Source organism: Pituophis catenifer, unplaced genomic scaffold (assembly GCF_029215685.1).
Source record: "Pituophis catenifer annectens isolate HBS135680 unplaced genomic scaffold, rPitCat1.0.hap2 SCAF_1, whole genome shotgun sequence".
Taxonomy (NCBI): domain Eukaryota; kingdom Metazoa; phylum Chordata; class Lepidosauria; order Squamata; family Colubridae; genus Pituophis; species Pituophis catenifer.
In genome coordinates this window covers 128,082,480-128,106,593 of record NW_027256881.1, presented here as the reverse complement: position 1 = coordinate 128,106,593, position 24,114 = coordinate 128,082,480, and the positions used below count along the sequence as shown (strand labels likewise).

At 39.3% G+C, this 24,114-nt stretch overlaps 1 protein-coding gene across 1 annotated transcript in view; it reads left to right on the top strand.

The window, feature by feature from the left end:
• MYOM2 (myomesin 2) overlaps positions 1 to 24,114 on the top strand; it is a 90,992-nt gene that overhangs the window by 65,453 nt on the left and 1,425 nt on the right. The window contains exons 27-37 of the mRNA XM_070932955.1: positions 1,337 to 1,481; positions 1,585 to 1,644; positions 3,793 to 3,860; positions 6,292 to 6,405; positions 9,611 to 9,698; positions 12,066 to 12,104; positions 14,484 to 14,589; positions 17,522 to 17,685; positions 18,000 to 18,036; positions 18,158 to 18,180; positions 22,883 to 22,938. Coding sequence (XP_070789056.1) covers positions 1,337 to 1,481; positions 1,585 to 1,644; positions 3,793 to 3,860; positions 6,292 to 6,405; positions 9,611 to 9,698; positions 12,066 to 12,104; positions 14,484 to 14,589; positions 17,522 to 17,685; positions 18,000 to 18,036; positions 18,158 to 18,180; positions 22,883 to 22,938 — 900 coding nt within the window. The remainder of the gene's footprint in view (positions 1 to 1,336; positions 1,482 to 1,584; positions 1,645 to 3,792; positions 3,861 to 6,291; positions 6,406 to 9,610; positions 9,699 to 12,065; positions 12,105 to 14,483; positions 14,590 to 17,521; positions 17,686 to 17,999; positions 18,037 to 18,157; positions 18,181 to 22,882; positions 22,939 to 24,114) is intronic.

The following is a 24,114-nucleotide window of genomic DNA, read 5'->3' as shown; positions in this document are numbered from 1 at the left end:
CTCCCAGCATTCTATTTCATTGGCTCATCAAGCAAGACCTACTGGGAATTATAACTCAACCATAACTAGTGGCCCAAATGTTCCCCATACCAGTGAAGAAAGATTACAGTTAAGGTTACATTCTCCCATAGAACAACTTAAACTTGGCAATTTAAAGACTCGTGGACTTCAACTCCCAGAATTCCTCAGCCAGTCTTAAAGCTGCCATGTTTGGAGGCCCCTGTCCTACATCAAAGTTGCCATAACTGTGAGTGTGACCCAGCAATGTAGCCCCACCCTCTTTTATATCTTAGGAGAAGTTTTCAGTGTCTGTTAAAAGGGGGCTGGGTCTTTGATTACCTGGTTGCATCTACCATTTTGTCTTCCCAATGAACTGGTTAATATTTCTGTTTTCTATATCAATTTAGGGTCAGAATAACTTTTCTGAGGGTTTGGTAGAATTCTCTGCTTTTATTCTTTATTAAAAACAGATTTGGTCCAAGCACTATATGCTGCTTCCATCCTACATCATCTGAATATTCACTTTTGATTTGGGTAGTATTTATCCTACCACAGATTTACTAGAGGAAAGAAATTGACATTTGTTCCCAGCAGGATTCCTGACAGATTTTTTTTTTTAATGCCCTTCCTGGGAACAATTTTATGTGGCCTTAATCTAGTCATGGATTTCTTCCCCTGTGGACTAACATAGCTATGATTGTTTTTCACATACATAAGATTAAATAAAGGCCATACAGCATGTGCATAAATCAATTCCCTGCTGTACAAGTATCTAAAATGGAGCCTGGGGCATTGTAAAATTGCCATTTGAAGCGGGTCTTAATTCTCATACCATCTAAAAAAGGAATGTGTAGAGATGGTGAAGGGGAAAACCTGATAAGTAAATCTGTTTTTTTTTTTTTTTGAGAGAGAGACACAGAGAGAAAAAGACTCCCTGCTGTTATAGTGTGGACAGATCCAAATACTATGATAGGTCCATAGATATGATCCATAGGTTCCACCATTTTTAAGTTCTGTGGATCTCTCTTCACATTTAAGAGGTCTCTAAGGGGACGTGAGTAAGTGCACTAACGTGCCTATCGTTTAAGTTTCTCATTTTTCTTGTTCAAATTTGTAATTTTTGTTTGACAAATAAAAAATCAATAAAAAAATCTCAGTTCCTTAAACTCTGACTACTCCTTAACAGAGATTAAGGTACTGTACTTATAATTCCCACCGACTTAATTTTGTCTCCAAGATTTCAGTCACTCTGTCAATCACTCTGTTTCATTCTGTGACAATTCTCATCTGTAACCATCCTATACCTGAGATGACCTTTGACCTATCTAATTTCCAGACACATAAGATTAAGTGTGACCATGCAACAGGCACTATTGAGATGGTTATGGACCACTTTACTCTTGAAAATGAAGGTACCTACACGGTTCAGCTTCAAGATGGGAAGGCTAAGGGTCAATCGTCTTTGGTTCTCATTGGTGATGGTAAGTTGCCTAAAATTTTTGACCTGGACTGTATATGATAAGTTTTCTGTCTTTTGGAATATCTGATTGATCCATTTATTTCTCCTCTTCTGTCCTTTTTCAGCTTTTAAGGCTATTTTGGCTGAGGCCCAATTGCAGAGAAAGGAATTCCTAAGGAAACAAGGTAAAATGAGATTAGCTGGAGAATAGTTTTTCTTTTTTTCTTTTTTTGATGGCAGAAACATTCTGTAAAAAAAATGCATATCCTTACTTCACACTGGGATTAGTAAGGTTTACACAACACTTTATAGTAATCAATGCTATGCACAATTGGGTCTACAAAAGAAAACAGTAACAGCCCACATGCTGAATTTAATGTGGTTGGATTATATTCTTTTGTCAATTTTATGTTCTTTATGATTAATTTCTAATGTATAGTAAATAAATTCAGTATCCTCCTGCTTCATGCGAAGCATTTGCCATTGTTACCATAAGGCAAGCAGTTTAATGGTAATAACATTGGATTATGATTTGCTCCCAAGCTCTTTTTTTTGGAAGACAAAACTAAAAAGTAATATAGGAGCTTCATGCAGAATACAGAAAATATAATTCCAATTCAATGTTTTTCAGTGCAGCAAAAGATAATATTTGGCACTCTGTCTTTTTGTTTACTTGTCTCACATGCATTTAGTTTTTCTATATTTTAGAAATTTCCTTCCTTCCTTCCTTCCTTCCTTCCTTCCTTCCTTCCTTCCTTCCTTCCTTCCTTCCTTCCTTCCTTCCTTCCTCCCTCCCTCCCTCCCTCCCTCCCTCCCTCTAATTTTGCTTAGAGTTTTGTGTTTAAAAAGCCAACATTTTATTCATGGATACAAATAGGATAGGATAGGATAGGATAGGATAGGATAGGATAGGATAGGATAGAATAGAATAGAATAGAATAGAATAGAATAGAATAGAATAGAATAGAATAGAATAGAATAGAATAACAGAGTTGGAAGGGACCTTGGAAGTCTTCAGTCCAACACCCTGCTTAGGCAGGAAACCCTATACCATTTCAGACAATCTATTCTTGAAAACTGGAGGCAAGTTGTTTCACTGGTTAATTGTTCAAACTAACTTTTGTAAAGATAAATATTAAATTATCACAGTTTAATTCAAGACTGTGTATTTTCCCTCCCCAGAATGAGGATTGTCTTTAGCCTTTGAGTAATATGGAGAAACTGCTGGATGGAACCAAAATAGAACTTTTTCTGGTTTCCTTAATAATTATAATTTCCTTTATAATTTATGCATAGAATTATTCTCTAGTCCTTTGTTCACTGATTGTCCTAGCTTTTCACACAAAACATTACAAGCTATTATCATTCCCAACATTTAAAGATAGCTGAGGACTTCTGGGATTCCAGGTGAACCTGGAACCTCAGAGTTTGCTCATCTGCTTTATTTTATTCCCGTTCCAAAACCTACCCTGAACATCCATCTGCACATTTCCCCCCACCCTCTTGTTCTTATGTCAATACTAGGGAGCCTATTTTATTTTCCTTGTGACCCGTGGCTGATCTCCTGTGTCACCCTAGACATCAGGAGCTCTCAGATATGTTATTCCAGTAGTTCTGTTTCTCCTCTAACAGAATCTCTGGCAAGTTACACAGGGTTTCTGGCATACAGCATTTTGATACACCCAACTGCAATAACGTACCGTATGCATCCCAAATCCAGAGAAAAATAAGACAATGAATTCAGATTCTTTGGATTCTGCCAGAGGGACTTTCTGGGGTACAAAGGAGAGTCAACATTGCCTCAGTTCGTAATTCAGAGCTAACTTGGGTGAGCTTAGAATATGTTTATCAAGGAAGGAAAGAAGGCCCACATTCTTTTGCTGAGCTGTTTTTCTGATGTGGAACAGTGGCGCCTTTATCACCATAGGAGCTTTTAATGTTGATAAATCAGTATTCAGCATATGATGGCTTTCTCCTCAGTGGACCCAATTGCTGAAAGGCACTTTGGTTGTGGGATTGCAATTTTAACATCTTCATTTTGAAATCGGAATAATGAACCCACCTACATTCTTCCTAAGTCTTTAAAGAAAACCAGCATTTCTCAAACATTTATTTGTTTTGCTGAAGAATTGGATCAGTCCTACAAACTTTCTCTACTCACAATTCCAAGGATTTTTTTCATTTATGTGGCCATTTATTCAAGGACTGGAGGGACAAACTAGGTGTAGTCACTTAATGAGCAATCTCTTTCCAGTTTTATTTTTCCTGTCATATTTATTAATTCTCTGAAGATCTGAATATGGCATATTTACCTTTTTTTCTTCTTCTTCTAGGTCCTCATTTTGAGGAGTTTTTGCACTGGAAAGTTTCTGATGAATGTGAAGTCCTGCTGCTGTGTAAGGTGAACAATTATTTTTGGATGCATTTTAACAAAATTGCTTTCCAAAGGGGCACAAATGTCATTTCTTGCAACCAGAGTATGAATTTAAAACAAAGGTACGCTCTCTCTTTATGAAAAATTTTGTAATCTGGAGCTGTTTTGCAGAAACAACAAAACAAGCTAACACACTAAAACAAATGAACTCCTGCTTATGCTAATCAAGCTTAAGCATATTTGCAGTATTATCACGTGCATATTATCTCCAAATAAATCCCATGCTCAATTTTATCTTTGGGCTACAAAATCAAGGGGTATACGAAGTGCCATGTGCCTCCTGTCAGTCATCTTACATTGGACAGACGAATAGATGAATAGGTGTGCGTTTAGAAGAAAACAAAAATGCAGTGAAAAAAGAAGAGCAAACTTCTTCCTTGGTACAACACATGAAGGCCATGGGACATAATATCGACTTCAAAAATACTAGAACAGTGGTGAAAGAGGAACATCTTAATAAGAGAATAATTAGGGAGGCTATCAAAATTGAAAAGAGCTGCAGAATATGAAGAGACGAGATGACGCTTCTAGGTTATCAAGTATTTGGAGACCTGCACTGAGGGAAACTCGAGTTCTAACATCAGAGGATAGGCAGAGATCCCAACAGGCAACCAGTGGTGTTGTAATGCCTGCCAGAGTCCTTCCCTCTTTGCAGAGGATAGTTAGCAATAGAGAGAGAGAGAGAGAACTGAGCCAGAAGACAGGCTGAGATCTCAACAGGCAATCAGTGGTGTTGTGATGCCTACCAGAATCCTTCCCTCTTTGCAGTCGACAGTTAGTAATAGAGAACCAGAGAAAGCTGGGCCTTTAACATGCAGTCAGGCTGCAGCTAGGATAATGAAGCAGGAGAAAAAACTGCTGCCCTCCAATCAGGACACAGAATTGCAGGCTAATCAGCATAGGTCAGCAGCAGCGAACATAGAAAAGCGACAACTCCGATCTCGCAGCATACCCAAAGCTTCTAAACTGAAAGTAGGGGCCCGATGATGACAAGTTAGAGAGCTTGTCGAAACTTTGCCAAAAAAAAAAAAAAAAACCTTTTAAAGTGTTGGTTAGGATTTTAGCTAGAGTTTCAAAAGATCTTACAAAGTTTTTTGTTGGGATTTTGGAGGATTTTAAGCTGGTATTTTAGCCAGGATTTTAAGCATTTTAACTAACAGACTTGTAATGACGCGGGAAAACACCCGAGATATTAACTTTTTACATACATACACCCGCGAAAACCTGAGAAGACATATATATATATATTTGTTTGTTTTCTTTCCTTTTCGTAGGCTTTATGTGTATTTCTCTTTAGCCAGGTTCTTCCTAGGTAAACCAAGATTTTTATGCAGCCCTAGTTCAGTGAAATCACATCACAATCCACTAGTTTCTAGGCTTTTTTTCTGACAACCAGCAAACACTCTGCTGCCCACTGTCTCCTTAGTCTCCCAATGGGCAGCAGAGTGTTTGCTGGCTGCCAGAAAAAAAGCCTAGAAACTAGTGGATTGTGATTTCACTGAATTAATTCTGCCTATCATTAATGCTAAATATCTCTTAAAAGTGTGCATACACACATGTACACTTACATACAAACACATACATATATACACACTGAAACCCTTTATAATTTTTGAACAAATTTGATTAACTGAGATACTTACTTGACTCCTGTATTTATTTTAAAATTAAGAAGGTACAGGTTTTTCTCAGCTCTCCAAATTGTCAGACTTTGGGGTGTTTCACTTTCTGTCTGTTTCCCACCTTCTGATGGGCAATAGTTAGCCTCAGACCCAGGGTCATATCTGTATTTAAATAAAATTGCTGATTGCAGAGCTATGTTAAGGAATACAGAGGAATATTATCCATGGCCTTTGTAACATGATCAAGTGCACATATCAATGGACTAAACCATAATTGTGAGACAAAGAGATGATACTTGAAAGACCATGTGTATCCTAGTATTTGTGGTACTACCATAAGCCACAAAACAGTACTGTAGTTGGGGAGAAGCAGGAACTCACCTGCTGATTCAAACATTCTTTAAAAAAAAAGTCTACTAGCTACAGTCTCATTTATGCAGAGATGCAGGTATATTGTATTTTTAAAATAAAAATTGCATAGAGCATACCTCACAACCTGGCTGCACAGTTTCTGAAATTTGCTGTTGATTTTGGAGAGGAGCAATTCCACACATCTACACAACTGTGCAAAAATTCAGCTTTTTAAATAAAAATAGTGTCTTCATTCACCACTACACAGATGTCCAGATGTCCCTTCCCTTCCACCTGAAGTCAAAATGGGGGAAACATGTAGGCTTTCTTTTGCCTTATCAAGGCCACAACCCACAGAGAATTAACTATAGCATCTGGCTCTTGGGATGGGATTTTTCATTGCATTTCCTGTTGTCCTTATTCAGGTGGCAAATACCAAGAAGGAGACTTTTATGCAGTGGTACCGAGATGGAGCTGGGGTGAATATCAAAGAGCCACCCGATTTTCAAAAAGGCATTTGTTGCCTGACTATTCCAAAGGTATGAATACAATGGACCTAACTGTGCCTCTGAGTAGCTCAAAACCATAGAGCTGTATTTCCTGGATAGTACGGAAATGTAAAAGTAAAAGTTTCATTCTTGCTAATGTTCAGTACTTCCTCTTCCTGTGCCATGGCACGTGCAGGTTATATTTTTAAACAAATATCAGCCAGTTTACACAACACCTTTTTAGGTAAAGGTAAAGGTTCCCCTCGCACATATGTGCTAGTCGTTCTTGACTCTAGGGGGTGGTGCTCATCTCCGTTTCAAAGCCAAAGAGCCAGCATTGCCCAAAGATGTCTCGGTGGTCATGTGACCAGCATGACTAAATGCCAAAGGTGCACGGAATGCTGTTACCTTCCCACCAAAGGTGGTCCCTATTTTTCTACTTGCATTTTTTTACATCCTTTCGAACTGCTAGGTTGGCAGAAGCTGGGACAAGTAACGGGAGCTCACCCCATTATGCGGCATTAGGGATTCGAACCACTGAACTGCCAACCTTTCGATCGACAAGCTCAGCATCTTAGCCACCGTGTCCCTTTTTAGTTATTAAACACCATTTTATTTATTAATGAAAATATCATGTTAATAATTTAAGAAAGTTAATAGCATTCAAAGTAAAGGCTTTAAGGATGAGCCAACAGTGTGTTGCAGCTTCCAAAAAAGCCAATGGGCTACATCAACAGAGAATAGCATCAAGATCTCGGGAAGTGACAGTACCATTCTATACTACACTGGTGAGGCCACACTTGGAATACTGCATCCAGTTCTGATCACCACAATGCAAAAATGATGTTGAGGCCCTAGAAAGTGTCTGGAGAAGAGTTACAAAGATAATAAGGGATCTGGAAGCTCAACTGCCAAGGCAACTCGGACTATTTAGCCTAATCAAGAGAAGGCTTAGAGGAGATCTGATAGCAGTCTTTCAGTTCTTGACAGATTGTCACAGGGAAGAATGGATTGATTTATTCTCTGTAGCACCTGAGGGCAGGACAAGAAGGAATGGGTGGAAGCTCATCAGAGGGAGAGCCAGTCTGAAACTAAGGAAGAATTTCCTACAGTGAGAAAGATTAATAAATGGAAAAGCAGGTCTCCTGGAGTTGTAGGTGCTCCATCAATGAAGATTTTCAAGAAAAAAATCGGACAACCAATTTGTCCTGGATGGTATAAGGCAGGGGTGAAAAACTCCCGGTTCGGACTGGATCACTCGATCTGGTAGCGATGGTGGTAGGTGGTTCGGAGAACCGGTAGCAGAAATCCCTGCCCCCCCCATGCCCAGCTGATCATCAGAGGCTTTTTTTTTTTACTTTTAAAAGCATTTTTTCTACAAATGCTTTTAAAAGTTAAAAAAAAGCCTCTGACGATCGCGCAGCTCAGCTGGGATCGTCAGAGCCTTTTAAAAGCATTTTTTAACAACCTCTGTTGTAGAAAAAATGTTTTTAAAAGGCTCTGATGATCCCAGCTGAGTTGCCTGATTGTCAGAGGCTTTTTTTCTTATAAAAGCAAAAAAAAAAAAATGCTTTTAAAAGAAAAAAAAGCCTCTGACGATCAGGCAACTCAGCTGGGATCATCAGAGCCTTTTAAAAGCATTTTTTTACAACCTCTTCAGCCGAAGAGGTTGTAGAAAAATGCTTTTAAAAGTAAAAAAAAATAATAATTGGCCACGCCCCCCCCAGTCACATTACCCCCACCAAGCCAATCCCACAGAACCGGTAGTAACAAATTTTACATTTCAACACTGATATAAGGACTTCTGCTTGGGCAGGAGGTTGGACTAAAAGACTTCCAAGGTCTCTTCCAGCCCTATGATGTTATGATTCTATGGAGACAGATACGTAAAAATATGGACAGTCCTCCCATTCTACCTGTGGATAAAAAATGTTGCCCTCAGTGCAGACAGATTTACCAAAGTTGGATTGGTTGGATTTACCAAAGTTTTAGTAACAACGATGTACTTGACTATAATAGCCACAATCAGAGAACCATGTTTTAATTATGTCAAAATGTTTGCCTGCCCTTTTGAAACAACAAACATTCTGAAAGTCTATTTAAAAGAGGCAAAAGAGCTCAGTGACACCTCTTTCAACTCTCTGGAAATATGTCTCCCGGCTCACTTGTTTTCTAGCTTTGTTTTTGCGATACTCTTTCTTCAGTGGTACATAAGCAATTCTATTTGCTTTATGATTTCCTTTTAACTTTAGTCAATTTTTACAACTATACCTTTACTGACTTCTAGCTTCCTCATTATCAAAATGGTATAGCTAATGGAACAAAATAAGATCTTTACCCTATTTAGCAGATCGCCAGATATTCCCAAACTTTTAGATTTCTATTTTTGTTCAATATATTCAGTTTCTTTTGATTGCAGAATGTTGTAATTCCTGCATAACACTGCTTAAATGACCTCATTTGAAACATTTAACATTTTGGGAGGGAGGGAGGGAGGGAGGGAGGGAGGGAAGGAAGGAAGGAAGTAAGGAAGGAAGGAAGGAAAGAAGGAAAGAAAGAAAGAAAGAAAGAAAGAAAGAAAGAAAGAAAGAAAGAAAAAAGATAGAAACTTGCTCTTCATGCATTCTCAGATCAGTCCTAATTACAGATATGATTAAATCAAAGTCACATATATTATCAATTGATTTATCTGGGAAAATAAAATTTATATTCAAGTCCAGAACTGAAATCACTGGGGCTAAAAGTTTTGACTGGATTATAACTGAAATTCATTGTTGATTTCAAGGCTTCCAAATAACTATGCTTACATGGATGCTTTCTCTACTTCATTTAAAAGGTGGCAATTGCTAGATAATGTCTTCTGTTTTAGATGAAAATGGATAATAATGGATGCAAACAGAAAATGAGAAGACAAGTTCAGAAGTGCTTCTGTATCAGCATTTAGTACCTGATTGCCTTTCTGTCAAAATGAGTAAATCCCTGAGCTTTATCAAGTCATTTGTGATTTATATAGATTATGCTCATTTAGGATGCCTTCTGAATTAAAAAGTGTGATAGGCAGCTTAGTTCATTTTAAGCGGAAGGTGTTAAATAATTGCCTCAACTCACTAGGCCCACATTGGGAATCTACTCATGTCATTTCTGCTCAGGCAAAATTCAAAAAAAATTGCTTTCTGAGAGAAGAAATGTAGCCTGACTGTAAATGGTTTTCATTAATTTCCATGTCATAATAATGTTACCGTATTTTTCCTCCTAGCTGTCCAAAAAGGACCAAGGTGAATATAAGGCAACACTATCAGATGACAGAGGCCAGGATATTTCTGAACTTGACGTATCAGGGAAAGGTAATGCCACATTTTGAGCAAGTGAATGGTTCATCATTATCCTGAAGCATGAGAAAGAATTTTATTTAGCTACAATTGTCTTCCAGATATTTTGAATGCCACTGCCACAAATGTCTTTCCAGTGGCCATACAGGTTGGCCTGGAAAATCCTAAAACTGAAGATCACAGGAACGAAGTAGTATTTTCCCTTCTCTTAAAGTATACAATGTGAATATTCCTCTGTGCTGCATCTAGTGTAGACAGGTCCCACAAAACATTTCTCATGGCCCTATAGAACTTTCCTTCGGACCATCAAGAATGGTCCTTAACTTTTAAAAGTAAAGGTGACAGCCTTTGGATTTTTGACTTGGGATGGAGAAAGGAGATTTACCAAGCACAGTAGGAGCCAGAAATCCAGTAGAACCTGATTCAGAATTGCTATTACCATGCTTTGTATGCTGTCTCCTACCATTTAGAACCACATACTGTAGAATTGCTGACACTCATGCATCCACACATGCCTAATATTGCAATTACCCACAACCACTTTGGCAATTCCCACAATTCAGGAGGGATGAAGAAGAAGAACGATGTATTTGGTGATTCCAAATTCTTCATAATTGTCCTCTAACATGGCACCGCTGCAGTCCATCTGTGGTGGTTGTTCTTGTACGGGCACCTCACCAGATTTAGAGCCTGTTTTTTCATGCCTTTAAATCTAAACTACAAGTTTTAGAAAAGCTTGGCATCTTTCAGATGTGTTGGGGTCTGTAACTTCCTGCTGTCACTTGCTACAACCTCATGACAACATTTATAGTATTTCAGAGTGGCATCCGTGTGGTGTCTGCTGATATACATAAACTAAGATAGTTTAAGTTAAAATTAAGCAAGTTATTTGTCATTCATGGATTGAAGAGACTCAGTCATTGTCTCACATTATTGTGTGAACCAGATAGTTCATGAAATATAGAGTGGTTTATTGAACAACATATGGCATGGGAACATGGGAAGTGGATTAGTTAATCCAGAGTTTTGCATACATGACACAAACAATGCATGCAAGAAGAGAATACCACACAAAAATATTTTTCACAGATTTCCACTTGATAGCAATTTTCTATGAAAGAAACCTTAACGGCAGCCTCACTTTGTTCTACAGGACAATTACAACCTAATATCCACCATAGCAACCTTTTCTGAAAGAGGAATGTCTGTGGAAGGATAAGCCATTTGACCTTTGTCATCCCAGAGTGCTTTACTCTGGCTCCTGATAGGTTCACAGCCACAAAAGAAGTTTACTCATCCATGAGTTATATGGGAGGTCAATCACAAATGCCAATCTTTCCCTTCTCTTGCTGACAACTCAACTCTCCTGAGGGTAGGGTGACATCTGCTACCTAATGAGGTGCCAGCCCTGTGATTCTTTGCACAGTGGCAAACTTTGGAGAAAAACAGGATGGGGGAAATTTGTTATTCTTTAAAAGAAAAAAAAAAAGCTAATTGGAGAATTATAACAAGTGTCCCTGGGATGCCAAATAAAGAGTAGGTGTGTGAACACACCTTTGCAGTCATCAACCTTTCTACCTTTGAGATATTGATATCCAGCAGTAGAAAAATGTCCATCGGAAAGCTGCACTTATTTCCAAAATCTTCTATGTTTCCAAATGGCAGTTCCATTCTTTTTGAGACTAAGTGTCCTGCTGTTGTTTGGGCTTCCTACTTAATGAAAACAGCAGCAGTATTAGCAGTAGCAATTGAAACTTGCAGCTGTTCTCCAGGTTGCACTGCCAGCTTTATAAATGCAGAGCATGAAAAGAAAAAAAAGATACTCCCCAGAAGTGTTTATTTTTTGAGAGGGCTGTGCTCTTGAGCAAAAGTCAGTTTAGGCCTTTGTTCTCTGAGGCAGCAATTGCCTTGTAGGTATTGTTCTCTGACCATGTCCAGTTAGTGGTCCTCCGAAGATGGTTTTACTTTTGTGCTTGATTTTGGGCTTCCAAATGTTGTGTTCCTTCAGCAGTTGATCCAACTGCTGCCATCTTCTCCTCTTAGGATCTCTGTCTTGCTGCCACTTTAAATGTATACCCATCTGTAAAATGGCAACACTGTTGGTGAGCAAGGCAGCAAAGGATGAATGAGATTTATCAAAATCACCAATGAGACACAACGTACCAGAGGCACCGCTTAAATTGGTCTCATTAGGCTTATCTATGTACTTTATCTCTATGAGGATTACAACAGGTAAATGCGAAAGGAAGCGATACAAACTGTAAGGTTTTCTGAAATAACTCTTAGGGTATTTTTGATGCTTACCTTAATGTTTTCTCATATGAATACCACATAGCAGTCTGTTCTGTGCTGACTGGATATTGTTTCTCCTCTTCTCCTCAGTATATGATGATATAATCCAGGGATTGAGTAGAGTCAGTGGTGAGTAAATGTCACTTTTATTTGTTTTATTTAGATTTGTATGCCCACCCATCTTAAGCACAACTCTGGGTAGCTCACAAAATGAATAACCATAAAATCATAAACCAAGTGATGGTTGGCTAAGAGGCTGAATTTGTCTGCTGGAAAGCTGGCAGCCCAGGTTTGAGACCTGAGTGCCACATGAGGGAGTGAGCTCCTATCCTGCCTTGCAGTTCGAAAGCATGCAAATGCAAGTAGAAAAATAGGTACCACTTTGGTAGGAAGGTAACAGTGCTCCATGACATCATGCTGGCCATATGACCACAGAAATGTCTTTAGACCACACTGGCTCAATGGCCTTAAAAGGGAAATGAGCTCTGTCCCCTAAAGTCAGCAATGACTATCAGAGTCTGATCGGCAGGGACTTCTTTACCTTTACCATAAACTATAAAATTGAAAAATAAAAACCTGGCACCTATCATCTCCTTAGGTTGCCTCACTACTAGCTTCCAATATCCTTATATTATCCCAGCACCTGGGTAAAAAGCCAGGTCTGATGGCCTTCCGAAAGGCTAAAATCATCCAAAGCAGGGGTGAAATGCTCCTGGTTTGGACCAGTTTGGCCGAACCGGTAGTGTTGGCGGCCGGTGGTTCAGAGAACCGGTAGTGATGGCAGCACGAGGCTCTGCCCACCCACCCGGTTGTCGTTACTTCCTGGTTTTAACCAGGAAGTAACCTGTTTTTTACCCTCTGTGCATGCACAGAGGTTCCGTGTGCGCACTTGACACAGCGCATGTACTTCTGAACCAGTTGAGAAGGTAAGTCGATTTCACCCCTGATCCGAAGGAGAGAAGCAATCTAGAACTAAGGAGAAATTTCCTGACAGTTAGAATCATTAATCAGTGGAACGACTTGCCATCAGAAGTTATGGGTGTTATGGGTTTTAAAGAAGAGATTGAACAACCATCTGTTAGAAAGGATATAGGGCAGTGATGGCTAACCTTTTTGCCGTCATGTGCCAAAAGCGGGGGGAGCACAGGAAGGTTGCACGTGCCCACACCCATAATTCAATGTGCCCAGCCCCTCCTCATGTGCCTGCGACCCCCCGCTTTTGGCACGTGATGGCACAGTGGGTCCAGTGGGCCCATTTTTCGCCCTCTCCAGGCTCCAGAGGCTTTCTTGGAGCCTGGGGAGGGTGAAAATGGTGTTCCCCATCCCCTGAGGCTCTCTGGAGGCTGGAAACGGCCCATTTCCCAACTTCCAGTGGGCCTGGAAGGCCCAAAAATCAGATGGCCGGTATGCGCATGGGTGCTGTAGCTGAACTAGGACAATGCTCGCATGCCCACAGATATGGCTCTACGTGCCACCTGTGGCACACATGTCATAGGTTCACCATCACGGGTATAGGGTCTCCTGCTTGAGCAGTGGGTTGGACCAGAAGACCTCCAAGGTCCCTTCCAACTATGTTACTCTCTATTTTCAGGTTTTAGAAAATAACTATAAAATCTTTGAGTATTCACTAACATAGAGAATACTATATAGCAATATTCGTATCACCTGAGTAGCTAGCATTTGGTTAGAATCCAAGTACTTAAAAAAAATGCAATTGTGCTTAGCTTGAGGTGACCCAGAATCAGCAAGGTGTTACTCTCTGGCAGGAGTAAAATATTTTTCCATCTGTTAGGTTTTGCTTCATTTATTGAAGTAGGCTTAGGACAATTCAGTTTGTTATAACTGTAAATAAGAATTTATCAGGCACTACCACATTCTTAGTCAATGATTCAATACGAAATCATTTTAAATTTAGTATCACACCCTTAAGTAGAAATGTATGTCTAAGTTGGCATTTACTGGCACTTTATAAGAATAAACAAGCAGAAGATTATAATAATGTTTTCTTATTTTTGATATTTATCATCATTACATAGTAAATGTTCTTAATCAGTCCATTTTGATAATGAAGATAATACTTTGTAATTTGGAGAGAGGACATTAGACAGATTTCTGATGGCAGCATTTTTTTAAAAAAATTGATCTGCAATGGCCAGTAAGAACTTTTGAAATAAATGTCATTTATGTTTACATATAACAAAAGACTTTTGTACTATAGTTTTAAGGTGATGCATATTTTATGGAAAACTTTTAGCAGAAGTAGAAATACTTTGAACCCCCAAATTTGGGCATACTTTGAGCATAATATCCACTGTACTAAGAGCATAATACTTTGAGCATAATATCCACTGTACTAAGAGCATAATACTTTGAGCATAATATCCACTGTACTAAGAGCATAATACTTTGAGCATAATATCCACTGTATTAAGAAACTGCTGTTATTATTTAAGAGGTTAGGCCTTACAATTTAAAACTGATTATAAGCAACATTTTTTCTGACTGCAGGTAAATCAGCTTCTCCTCTGAAGATCCACTGCACTCCGGAAGGAATAAGGCTGCAGTGTTTCTTGAAATATTACATGGAGGAAATGAAAGCAAGCTGGTATCACAAGTAAGAGAGAACAAAGTTCTGAATCCTGCATGAATGTCAACTGGTATTCAGTAGCTATTGAAAACTCATTTTGGGAACGATGCTGATAATGCAGGCAGGAAAATTACAGCTCAGATGGTCATTTCTAACTTTTTTTTTTTAAAAGGAATAAATTTACATTCCCCTGTGATAGGTTTTGCATGACAAATGAGCCAATCTATGTTTTCATACTGTCATCAGCACAGCTGGCAGCTTTTCCTGCGAATCCCCAGTCACCCCTGAATCATCCTAGGACCTTGCAAAGCAGGGAGCCTGGAACAAATCTTCAAGTCAGCAGCCACCCACAGCAGCCAATCCTCCACCCACTGAAAAGCGGAGATCTAACAGGGCTTCAAGCTACAGATCTGTTTGGCTGAGGAAGTTGATGCTTATTATTTATTAATATTTTTGTCCCACCTTTATTACTTTATAAATATAACTCAAGGTAATAAAGACACTTAATACTCTTTTCTCCTCCAATTTCCCCACAACAACCACCTTGTGAGGTGTGTTGGGCTGAGAAAAAATGATTGGCCCAATGTCACCCATCTGGTTTTCATGGCTAAGAGGGCTAGAATTCACAATCTCCTGGTTTCTAGGACAGCACCCTATTCACTACATTTTTAACCATTTTTAATATATCAGTTTCTTGTTAGGTCAAATCCCAACAATTTGGATTGCTCTGTTCTGGACACCTATGTTACCAGGTGTGTTCAGTGAGAAGTGAGCTGGTTGTTTTCCTGATTTGATCTCACACGCTACCGAGGAGCTATTGAATCCTAAGCATTAAATATACAAAGCAATACTGTATGAAGATCATTGTACCTAAAGATATCAATTAGCAAAAGCACGAAGTTAAGGAAAATGTGTTGTGATTCCCAGAGACTTTTTTAAACTTGAAAACTTCAGATGAAATATCAGGTTTCCTTGGAATTTTTCATGGCTGCTCCATATGCTTGAAGAAATGCCTCTGATTCTTCAGCTAAGTATCTCACAGCGAGCACCTTACTTCTGAATGCAGCTGCAATTCTATAAAGTTCAGAATTACTTGCTACAGGTGTTAGTAGTTCTATGAAACTTCAAATGAGGGTTTCCCCCAGCCCTATCGGCAGATATTGGGGACTGTGCTTCAACCCAGAGCTGAAAGTTTCATTTTCTTTGCCTCTCTTTCTTTCCTGCTTGTGACTCCCAAAACTTGGATTAACCAGTCATATAGCTACATGCTTTTGCTTGCTTTCCTTTTGAGCTTCTCTTTAATCTCCTCTATTTCCCCTTAGAATATTCCTTGTCTTTTCTCTCTCTTTCTGAAAATGCAAGATACATCCTGAAACCACTATAAATGATAAACAGCAGAAGTAATAGAAATCTCCCTAGGAGAGAGATGCTTTTCCTTAAAAAGAAGCAAAAGAAAAACAAACAAAATGCTTTTAAGCTTCATGTAGATTATTACATTGAAATACAGATAGAACAAAAATAAGTATGAAAATAAATTAGAAATGAAAGAGGAAAGAATTTAAAAGAAAGGCCAAGTGGAGATGTTATTTTCTGAAAAAGGATCTTGCTGATTTTTTAAAAATTATCTCCGAATTTCCTTCTCTTTATAGGTACAGAGGATATAATGCTTCAATGGCTTTTTGGTCAAAGATAGTCCTTCTGATTGAAGTCTGCAAATCCCCAACCTTTTGCAAGGTTGTATTGAGGCTGCAAGAAAATTCAGCATTTTTTTTATTATTAGATTTCTTGATATTCAAATAGCTCGCATACCTCCAATAATGAAAGTGTAGAAGACTTTTCGGAACTGCAACTTCAGTACAATGTTGCAACAAGTATACATTTGCAGCTTTAACTATAATGAATATGTTGCTTGTTTAAGATACACAGAAAGATTTGAACATATCTGGTGGCATTTATTGCTACTTTTTTAAACACCAGCTTTCCACAGGCACTTTTTTGGGGGGGAGTCACATGGCATTTAAACTTTTGTTTGAGACTTTCTGGCTGGTTGAAACTAACTTTAGGACAATCAGGAACATCCCCATCAGCTGCCACCTTGTGCTTCCTTGTGCTTTGCTGTTATGCGATGACTGTCCTGAACTGTGGGGAGGGGGAATGAAGGAGGGAATGTTTTGGGAAACAAAAGTAAGTGCTATATCTCCTTGAGATGCTGCCTCAAGGTCACCCAGCTGGAAGAAGGAGGGGGCCACATAAGAAACTACACTTGGACTAACCGTTAAAAAAACATCTTGCCTAACCTGATTGGTTACACTGACAGGGCAATGAGGACAGTTAAGGGAGGAAAAAGTAGAACTTAGTTGAATGTCTATGGAGACTCTCAGTCATCCAGATCATGGTTTTCCCAAAAGTGCTTTTTCAAGAGGCAACTGGACTTTCTGGTTTTTCTTTGAAGACGCTTTGCTTCTCATCCAAGAAGCTTCTTCAGCATTCTTACAGGGATTGACCCAGACCTGAAGAAGCTTCTTGGATGAGAAATGAAACATCTTCAAAGAAAAACCAGAAAGTCCAGTTGCCTCTTGAAAAAGCACCTTTGGTAGAACTTAGGGATTTGGGTGCATGATTTTCAGTTCTGGTTTTGCACTACTGCAGTACACTCGATCTCTAATGAACTATGCCTTTCAACAAATGGAGCCAATGATCGTTTCTATTTAGAGCACAGGTGTCAAACTCATGTCATGACGTTGCCATCATGTGACGTTTCACAACATTTCTTCCCTTCACGGAGCTGGAGTGGGCGTGGCCTGCATGTGACGCATCTAGCCTGCGGGCCGCCAGTTTGACACCCCTGATTTAGAGGTTTAGGTTGTGGCAGGTCTGACAATCCCTCTCCTGTTTTGTAATGTCCAAGTATATCAAAATGATGCGCATTTGCTTGAATGCGGTCTCTTGGTTTACCTAGGGAAGCCAAGGTTTCTTCAAGTGAAAAGATGAGAATTGGTGGTAGTGATGAAGTCGCATGGATACAGATATGTGAGCCTACCGAAAAAGATAAAGGGAAATATACTTTTGAGCTGTTTGATGGCAAGGAAGCCCACAAGCGGACCCTTGATCTATCTGGGCAAGGTAGGAATCTTGACCACCCATGCAACATTTTATCCCTGTCAAACATATTTTGGAAACTGCCCTATTTCTCTTTGGTTTATTCATAAGCATCAATTCTGTGCTCGAAATGTTCCAGGAACATGCATTATCTTTATTCATTCCACGTCTCATCAAGACTGACTTTGATCCCTACTTTTAGATTTTGTTTGATGTTTCTGTACCACACTGTAGGCTGTGGATGGGTTGGTGGGGGGAAAGCAAGGCAAGTACATATGCTCGCATTTGTGCCAACTCATAAAGTCAAGTTCCTAACATGCTGAAATGTTTCACTGCAGCTTTCGATGAGGCCTATGAAGAATTCCAGCGGCTCAAGTAAGATTTTATTTTATTTTATTTTATTTGTTTTGGACATAAACTTTGCAATTAGTTTATTTTGGCCATCAGTGTCATTGTATTAGGATGTTAATTTTTTTCCATTTTTTCCCAACTTTAGGGAAGCTGCTTTTGCTGAGAAAAGTAAGTATTTGAAAGTAAATAAATAAACAAAGGAATATTCAGTATGAATACAGAAGAACAGGAGATAGCATTCTAGTAAAAATGAAAAGAGCAGCTTTGGCTGAATGATGAAAAAGTCGAAGTCTTATACAAAGAACGGTTCTCATCAAACATGCTGAATGATTGTGGTAGAAATATGAGGTGTGTAGAGATAATCAGATTTGCTTCTTTGCTCAGTGAGTTGGCAAACAATTTGACCCACCTTAGGCTGACTGGGATTCTCCACTTTTCCATTTGGTCAGGAAACATGAATACAAATCTTGATTCAGAAATTGTTATCCTCTCTTTTATCTAGTTAATAATGTGATATTATTGGATGGATGGATGGATGAATTCTTTATTATTGCTGAGGGCCATCCAATAGTCTAGAACTAGAACACCCGAGCAATAATGTATATGTAATAAAGCAGGCATAGACAAACATAGAGGTGATAGGCTATAAAACAGCAACTGGGGAGAGTGATGGGTTATCAGTTTTGCCGGTGCCCCGTCAGCAGAAGATAATGAGAGGACGCCAGCAAAACTGATAGGCAATTTCTCTCAACGAGTCTAGTTGTCTCATACAGTCTCCTGTTGCTTTAATGTTACTCTCTCTCTCATTATTGTATTATGGTATGGACGGTTACTGCAGAAGGCTATTTTAACTGCTAGCCATTGGCTGTAATAAAGAATTCATTCGTTTGGTAATTGAACATCAACAAATAACTAGATTTCCCCCCCCCCCCCAACATTATATTGACGGAATGGAACAAAAACTGAGAATAGAAATAGAAATGGCTTACGAGGCATAAGGAATGTCAAACACTAAGTGCAGAAGTGCTCTTATGTTTGTTATCTTTTTGTTTAAAAAAAATAAAATTTCAGATGACATTTTTTTGTTTCTTAGTGAACTGGAAATTTGTAGACAAAGTTGACCTACTGCAAGGATCAAACTTGACAATTTTCATATGATTAGGCTGATGTATTTGTACACAACAGAATTCTTTCCATTAGGGAATCCCATAATGGTGGCGCAGTGGTTAGAGTGCAGTATTGCAGGCTAATTATGTCGACTGCCAACAGTTTGATTCTCACCGGCTCAAGGTTGAATCAGCCTTCCATCCTTCCGAGGCCGGTAAAAGGACTCAAATTGTTGAGGGCAATAGGCTGACTGTAAACCCCTTAAAGAGGGCTGTAAAGCACTGTGAAGCAGTATATCAGTCAAAGTGCTATTGCTATTGTTATCTGCTCCTTTGAAATAAAAATGATGATGATAAGGATTTGTGTGTGCACAAAGGCAAACAATATCAAGGTTGCCCTTGCTAAGAAGCTCATAATATTTTAGAACAGTGGTCCCCAATTTTTCTGGCTTTGCACACCAATGGGGGGGGGGAATAAGAGAGGGGATGGTTTTGTGTAAGTGGCAGGTGCACGCGCGAGCACGTACTACTCTACTTGCATAAGTGGAGCTCCATTTGCACAAGTGGAGCTGCTTGCACATGAGCTCGCCTGCTGTTTGCACAGCTCGGTTCTGGACGGGCCATGGCCCAGTACAGACCCACGTCCCTGGGGTTGGGGACTCCTGTTTTAGAAAGATAGATGCATTCGTTGGATGGCAATCTTCACATTGGTCTGGATAGACTATGTGGGAAGGCATGTTTTTTACTTGCTTGTCTGCCTTTCCATAGGGGTATTACTAGTTGGGCAATTTATTTGAAAAATGTTCCCCCCAAAAAAGAGCTGCCCTAAGGTAATAAATCTGGAAAACTATGGATGTTTTCAAAAAGATAGGTGTAAGGATTATGATAGGATGATATTAAGCCTTTTTTTTTTGACACCAAAGAAAATTATAATGGCAGATCACCCCACTTTCCAAATGGATATTTAAAACCCCCCACCCCCAATTCTGCAGCAAAGCAGGGTACACTGAGATAAAAGCAACGAGCACTGAGAATTAGACTATTGCTATGATATTTCACTGTGATATTTCACTTCAATGCCTCTGCTCCTAAAGCACTTTAGGCAATCAGTCTGGAAAACAATTCACCATAATTTGAAGCTAGGGCTGTCAGTTGCCCACTGTGACTGTCCTCTCAGATCCTTTCTCCATTTGCTGTCATGGTATTATTCTTAAGTGGGGATAAATATATCTGTTTCTTCCCTGACATACCACTTGTGACCCCTCAGGGGGTTCTGTCAAGTTTATCTACACAACTAGATATGTTTGGGGAACCAAATGAATACACCTAGTTGGGATGAAATTCACTCCAGTTTGAAAGGGAATATGCCTTTGGGGAGACTTACATAACTCAGTGTAAAGCATATATGATATCTTCCAGGGAACAATAAAGATCTGGTTTTTGCTATGTGTATGGAAGTGCAAAAAAGCTGGTGGATGATTAGTAACTTGGCAGACGGAAATCTAAATACTTGAATAATTTTAGGAAGTGAATTAGCAGGTGAAAATAAGAACAGCATCAGTGTTACTCCTCAAACTCAATAGGTATCTTAATTTGTGTTTAAGAACCAATAGTGATGCGGGTAAATTTCTATAAAAAGAGCCGTGGTGGCGCAGTGGTTAGAGTGCAGTATTGCAGGCTACTTCTGCTGCCTGCCGACTGCCTGCAATTTGACACTTTGAGTCTCACCAGGCTCAAGGTTGACTCAGCCTTCCATCCTTCCAAGGTTGGTAAAACGAGGACCCAGATTGTTGGGGGCAATATGCTGACTCTGTAAACTGCTTAGAGAAGGCTGTAAAGTATTAAGTGGTATATAAGTCTAAATGCTATTGCTGTAATGCTTATTAGAAACAAGGGGCACAGTGGCTCAGCGGTTAAAGACATTAGTAATGAGGAAGAAGCAAAATGTGTGCTTAATATCAACATGCGAATTCCATCTTGTTTGTACTTGTGTCCTGATGTTGTTAGTTTTGCTACGGTTTTTGATGAAACATCCATTTGCTGCTCCATGGGACATCCCGGGAGCTTATAAGAAGCTCCCAAGAAATAGACAGGGGTACTAAACTCTGCTGCCCAAATTTCCTAGCAATTGATATTGAGAGGTATACATGCCTCTGATGATAATAATAGATAATAAAGAACCAAATTAATCAGTAATCAGTGGCAATCCTACCTTTTAAGAAGCATAAAGCCACCAAAGTTAGTAGGCAACACTGCATCTTGAGTTAGCAAATTTTCTAGTTTATGTGTGATAAAGGAATTCATATCTCTAATCTTTCCTCATTCAGCTTCCTCAAAGGTGTTGTTTTTATATGGCTATATCATGTTCCACTTATTCATCCTTTTTTCTACAAGCTGAAACTTTCCTCATGAGCAGTGTCCTCAGCTCCTTGAATCCAAATAATGTTTGTTTCCCTTCTTTGTACGGTTTCTACAGGCTCAGAATTGAGTGCAATATTCCAAATTGAGTTGTGTCATAGACTTATATAAAAGCTTGATTGCAATTCTATTTTAGAATTTGCCATTTCACAGCTGCCACATCTGGGGTTTATGTTTCCATCCAGCTATACATCATAACTCTCCAGGATGCCTTTGCTTCTTCTTTTTTTGAAAAAAATCTAATTACCTTAAACAATTCCAGATTGCCAGTGCCATCTCAGTGCTCCTATCTAACTCCAGATCTCTTATTCTGTGACTATAATGTGTTTAGTATTGTCATCTAACATCAAGCTTTCAGCAGTGTGTCTTATTTCATGATTGAGTTCTGGACATTTTTTAACACAGTCTGTTGCCATTTTGATGAAGCATCCTGATGACCTTATGATCATTCCATTTCTAGTCACGACTACATCCACTCATTTCAGATTTCCTGTAGCAACTCTTTACTACTACTGAATCAATCAACAATCACCCCCCCCCCCACACACACACTATTACCTGTACAGAAAGCCTGCTAAACAGATAGATGTAAACTAGGTATTTTACTATGGTTAAAAAGAAATGGTCAGGAAGGCCTGCTTCATTTTTGCACTGGGATTCTCCTTTCAGACATGGGTGGCAAAGGTAATCAAAAGCAATTCTTTTGAGGGCTGCTTTGGGTTTAAAGCACTGTTAGAGTAGGGCAGTGTCCTGAATTGGAGTGAGGTTTGGAGGGTAGCAAAGGCTGCTGGTGTTCTTCTGGACGCTGCATTCATTCATTCATTCATTCATTCATTCATTCATTCATTCATTCCTTTTTTCTTCCTCTCTCTCTCTGTCTTTCTCTCCTTCCTTCCTTCCTTTCTCCCTCCCTCCCTCTCTTTTCTTTCTTTCTTTCTTTCTTTCTTTCTTTCTTTCTTTCTTTCTTTTTCTTTCTTTCTTTCTTTCTTTCTTTCTTTCTTTCTTTCTTTCTTCCTTCCTTCCTTCCTTCCTTCCTTCCTTCCTTCCTTCCTTCCTTCCTTTCTTTCTTTCTTTCTTTCTTTCTTTCTTTCTTTCTTTCTTTCTTTCTTTTTTTCTTCAGAGAATAACAGAGTAACAGAGTTGGAAGCTTCCTTGGAAGCCTTCTAATCCAACCCCCTGCTCAAGCAAGCCATGCTTCACATAAAGCACGGAGTCAGCGTAGCTGGGCTCCCGATTGAGAAGGACCGGGTGCTATTTAAACTTGGTTGGCTATTGTTGCATCTTTTCTCTGAGGTAGCTGGAGCACTTAGACAGGGCATAGTAACCTTATATTTGTATGTTCACAGATCGTGGTAAAGTGGTTGGTGGTTTGCCGGATGTTGTGACCATAATGGAAGACAAGGTATGGATAAAACCCCTTGATCGGCTTAGTTATTTTTTAATAGGAGCTTTTGTGTATACAGCAAAAAGGGCCTCCTTTAAGGACATTTGAGTAGTATGAACCCACTGGACTTTGAAGAAGAAGGATAGAAAGCGTATAGATGCTTTTAAATTTGATATTGGAGAAAACACCTGAGAATACCATGGATAGCACAAAATAAACAAAGATAGGTAGGTAGGTAGGTAGGTAGGTAGGTAGGTAGGTAGGTAGGTAGATAGATAGATAGATAGATAGATAGATATGGATGGATAGATAGATAGATGGATGGATGGATGGATGAATCAGCAAACAAATCAACCAGAGTCCTCTCGAGACACAAATGACCTGGCTCAAATCATCATACTTCAGACAAATTGTGAAGACCCACTTCTTGGAAGAGAAGATGATGATAACCAAGATGATTGAACTTGGTTGTAGCAATGGGTATCCCATTGGAAGATCCAAAAAATCAGGTTGGGTACAGACTGTCTTGGAGAAAATCCGTCTCTGTGGTTATTGAGAATTTATATCAACTTAATAGCACATTATCAACCAATCCATAAATGATACATCCCATACAAGTTTATAATACAGGCTACCTGGAAGGTTTATCTAATGCAAATTTATCTTTGAGGAATATGCTTGACGCTTTTGCTATTGCACCTAAGACAAGAAGAAATTGTGAATAAATGCCCAATGATATGCCTAATGAACTGCAGTGTGGATACCAGAAGCACACACAAAAATATGTCTTCAACCAGTGCCAGGGCAGAGTGAGGCTAATTTACAATGGCTTGAGTCTGAAGTTAAATAAATGGAAGAAATTTTTCTCATCCTCTCTTGGATTCACTTATATACCAGGGGTCCAGCATTGGGCCGTGAAATCCTAGAAACAAGGCTGCACAAACAAGTGAAGCCCCATCTTCTGGATGCAGGCAGCATGCAAAACCTTGCCCATTCCAGTCCATGGAAAAACCTCTCTCCATGGAACCAGTCCCTGGTGCCCCAAAGATTGGGGACCACTGTTATATTTGATCTAAAAGAATGGTTTCCAACCTTGGCAACTTTAAGACTTGTGGACTTCAACTCTCAATTCTGGGAGTTGAAGTCCACAAGTCTTAAAGTTGCCAATTCTGGGAGTTGAAGTCCACAAGTCTT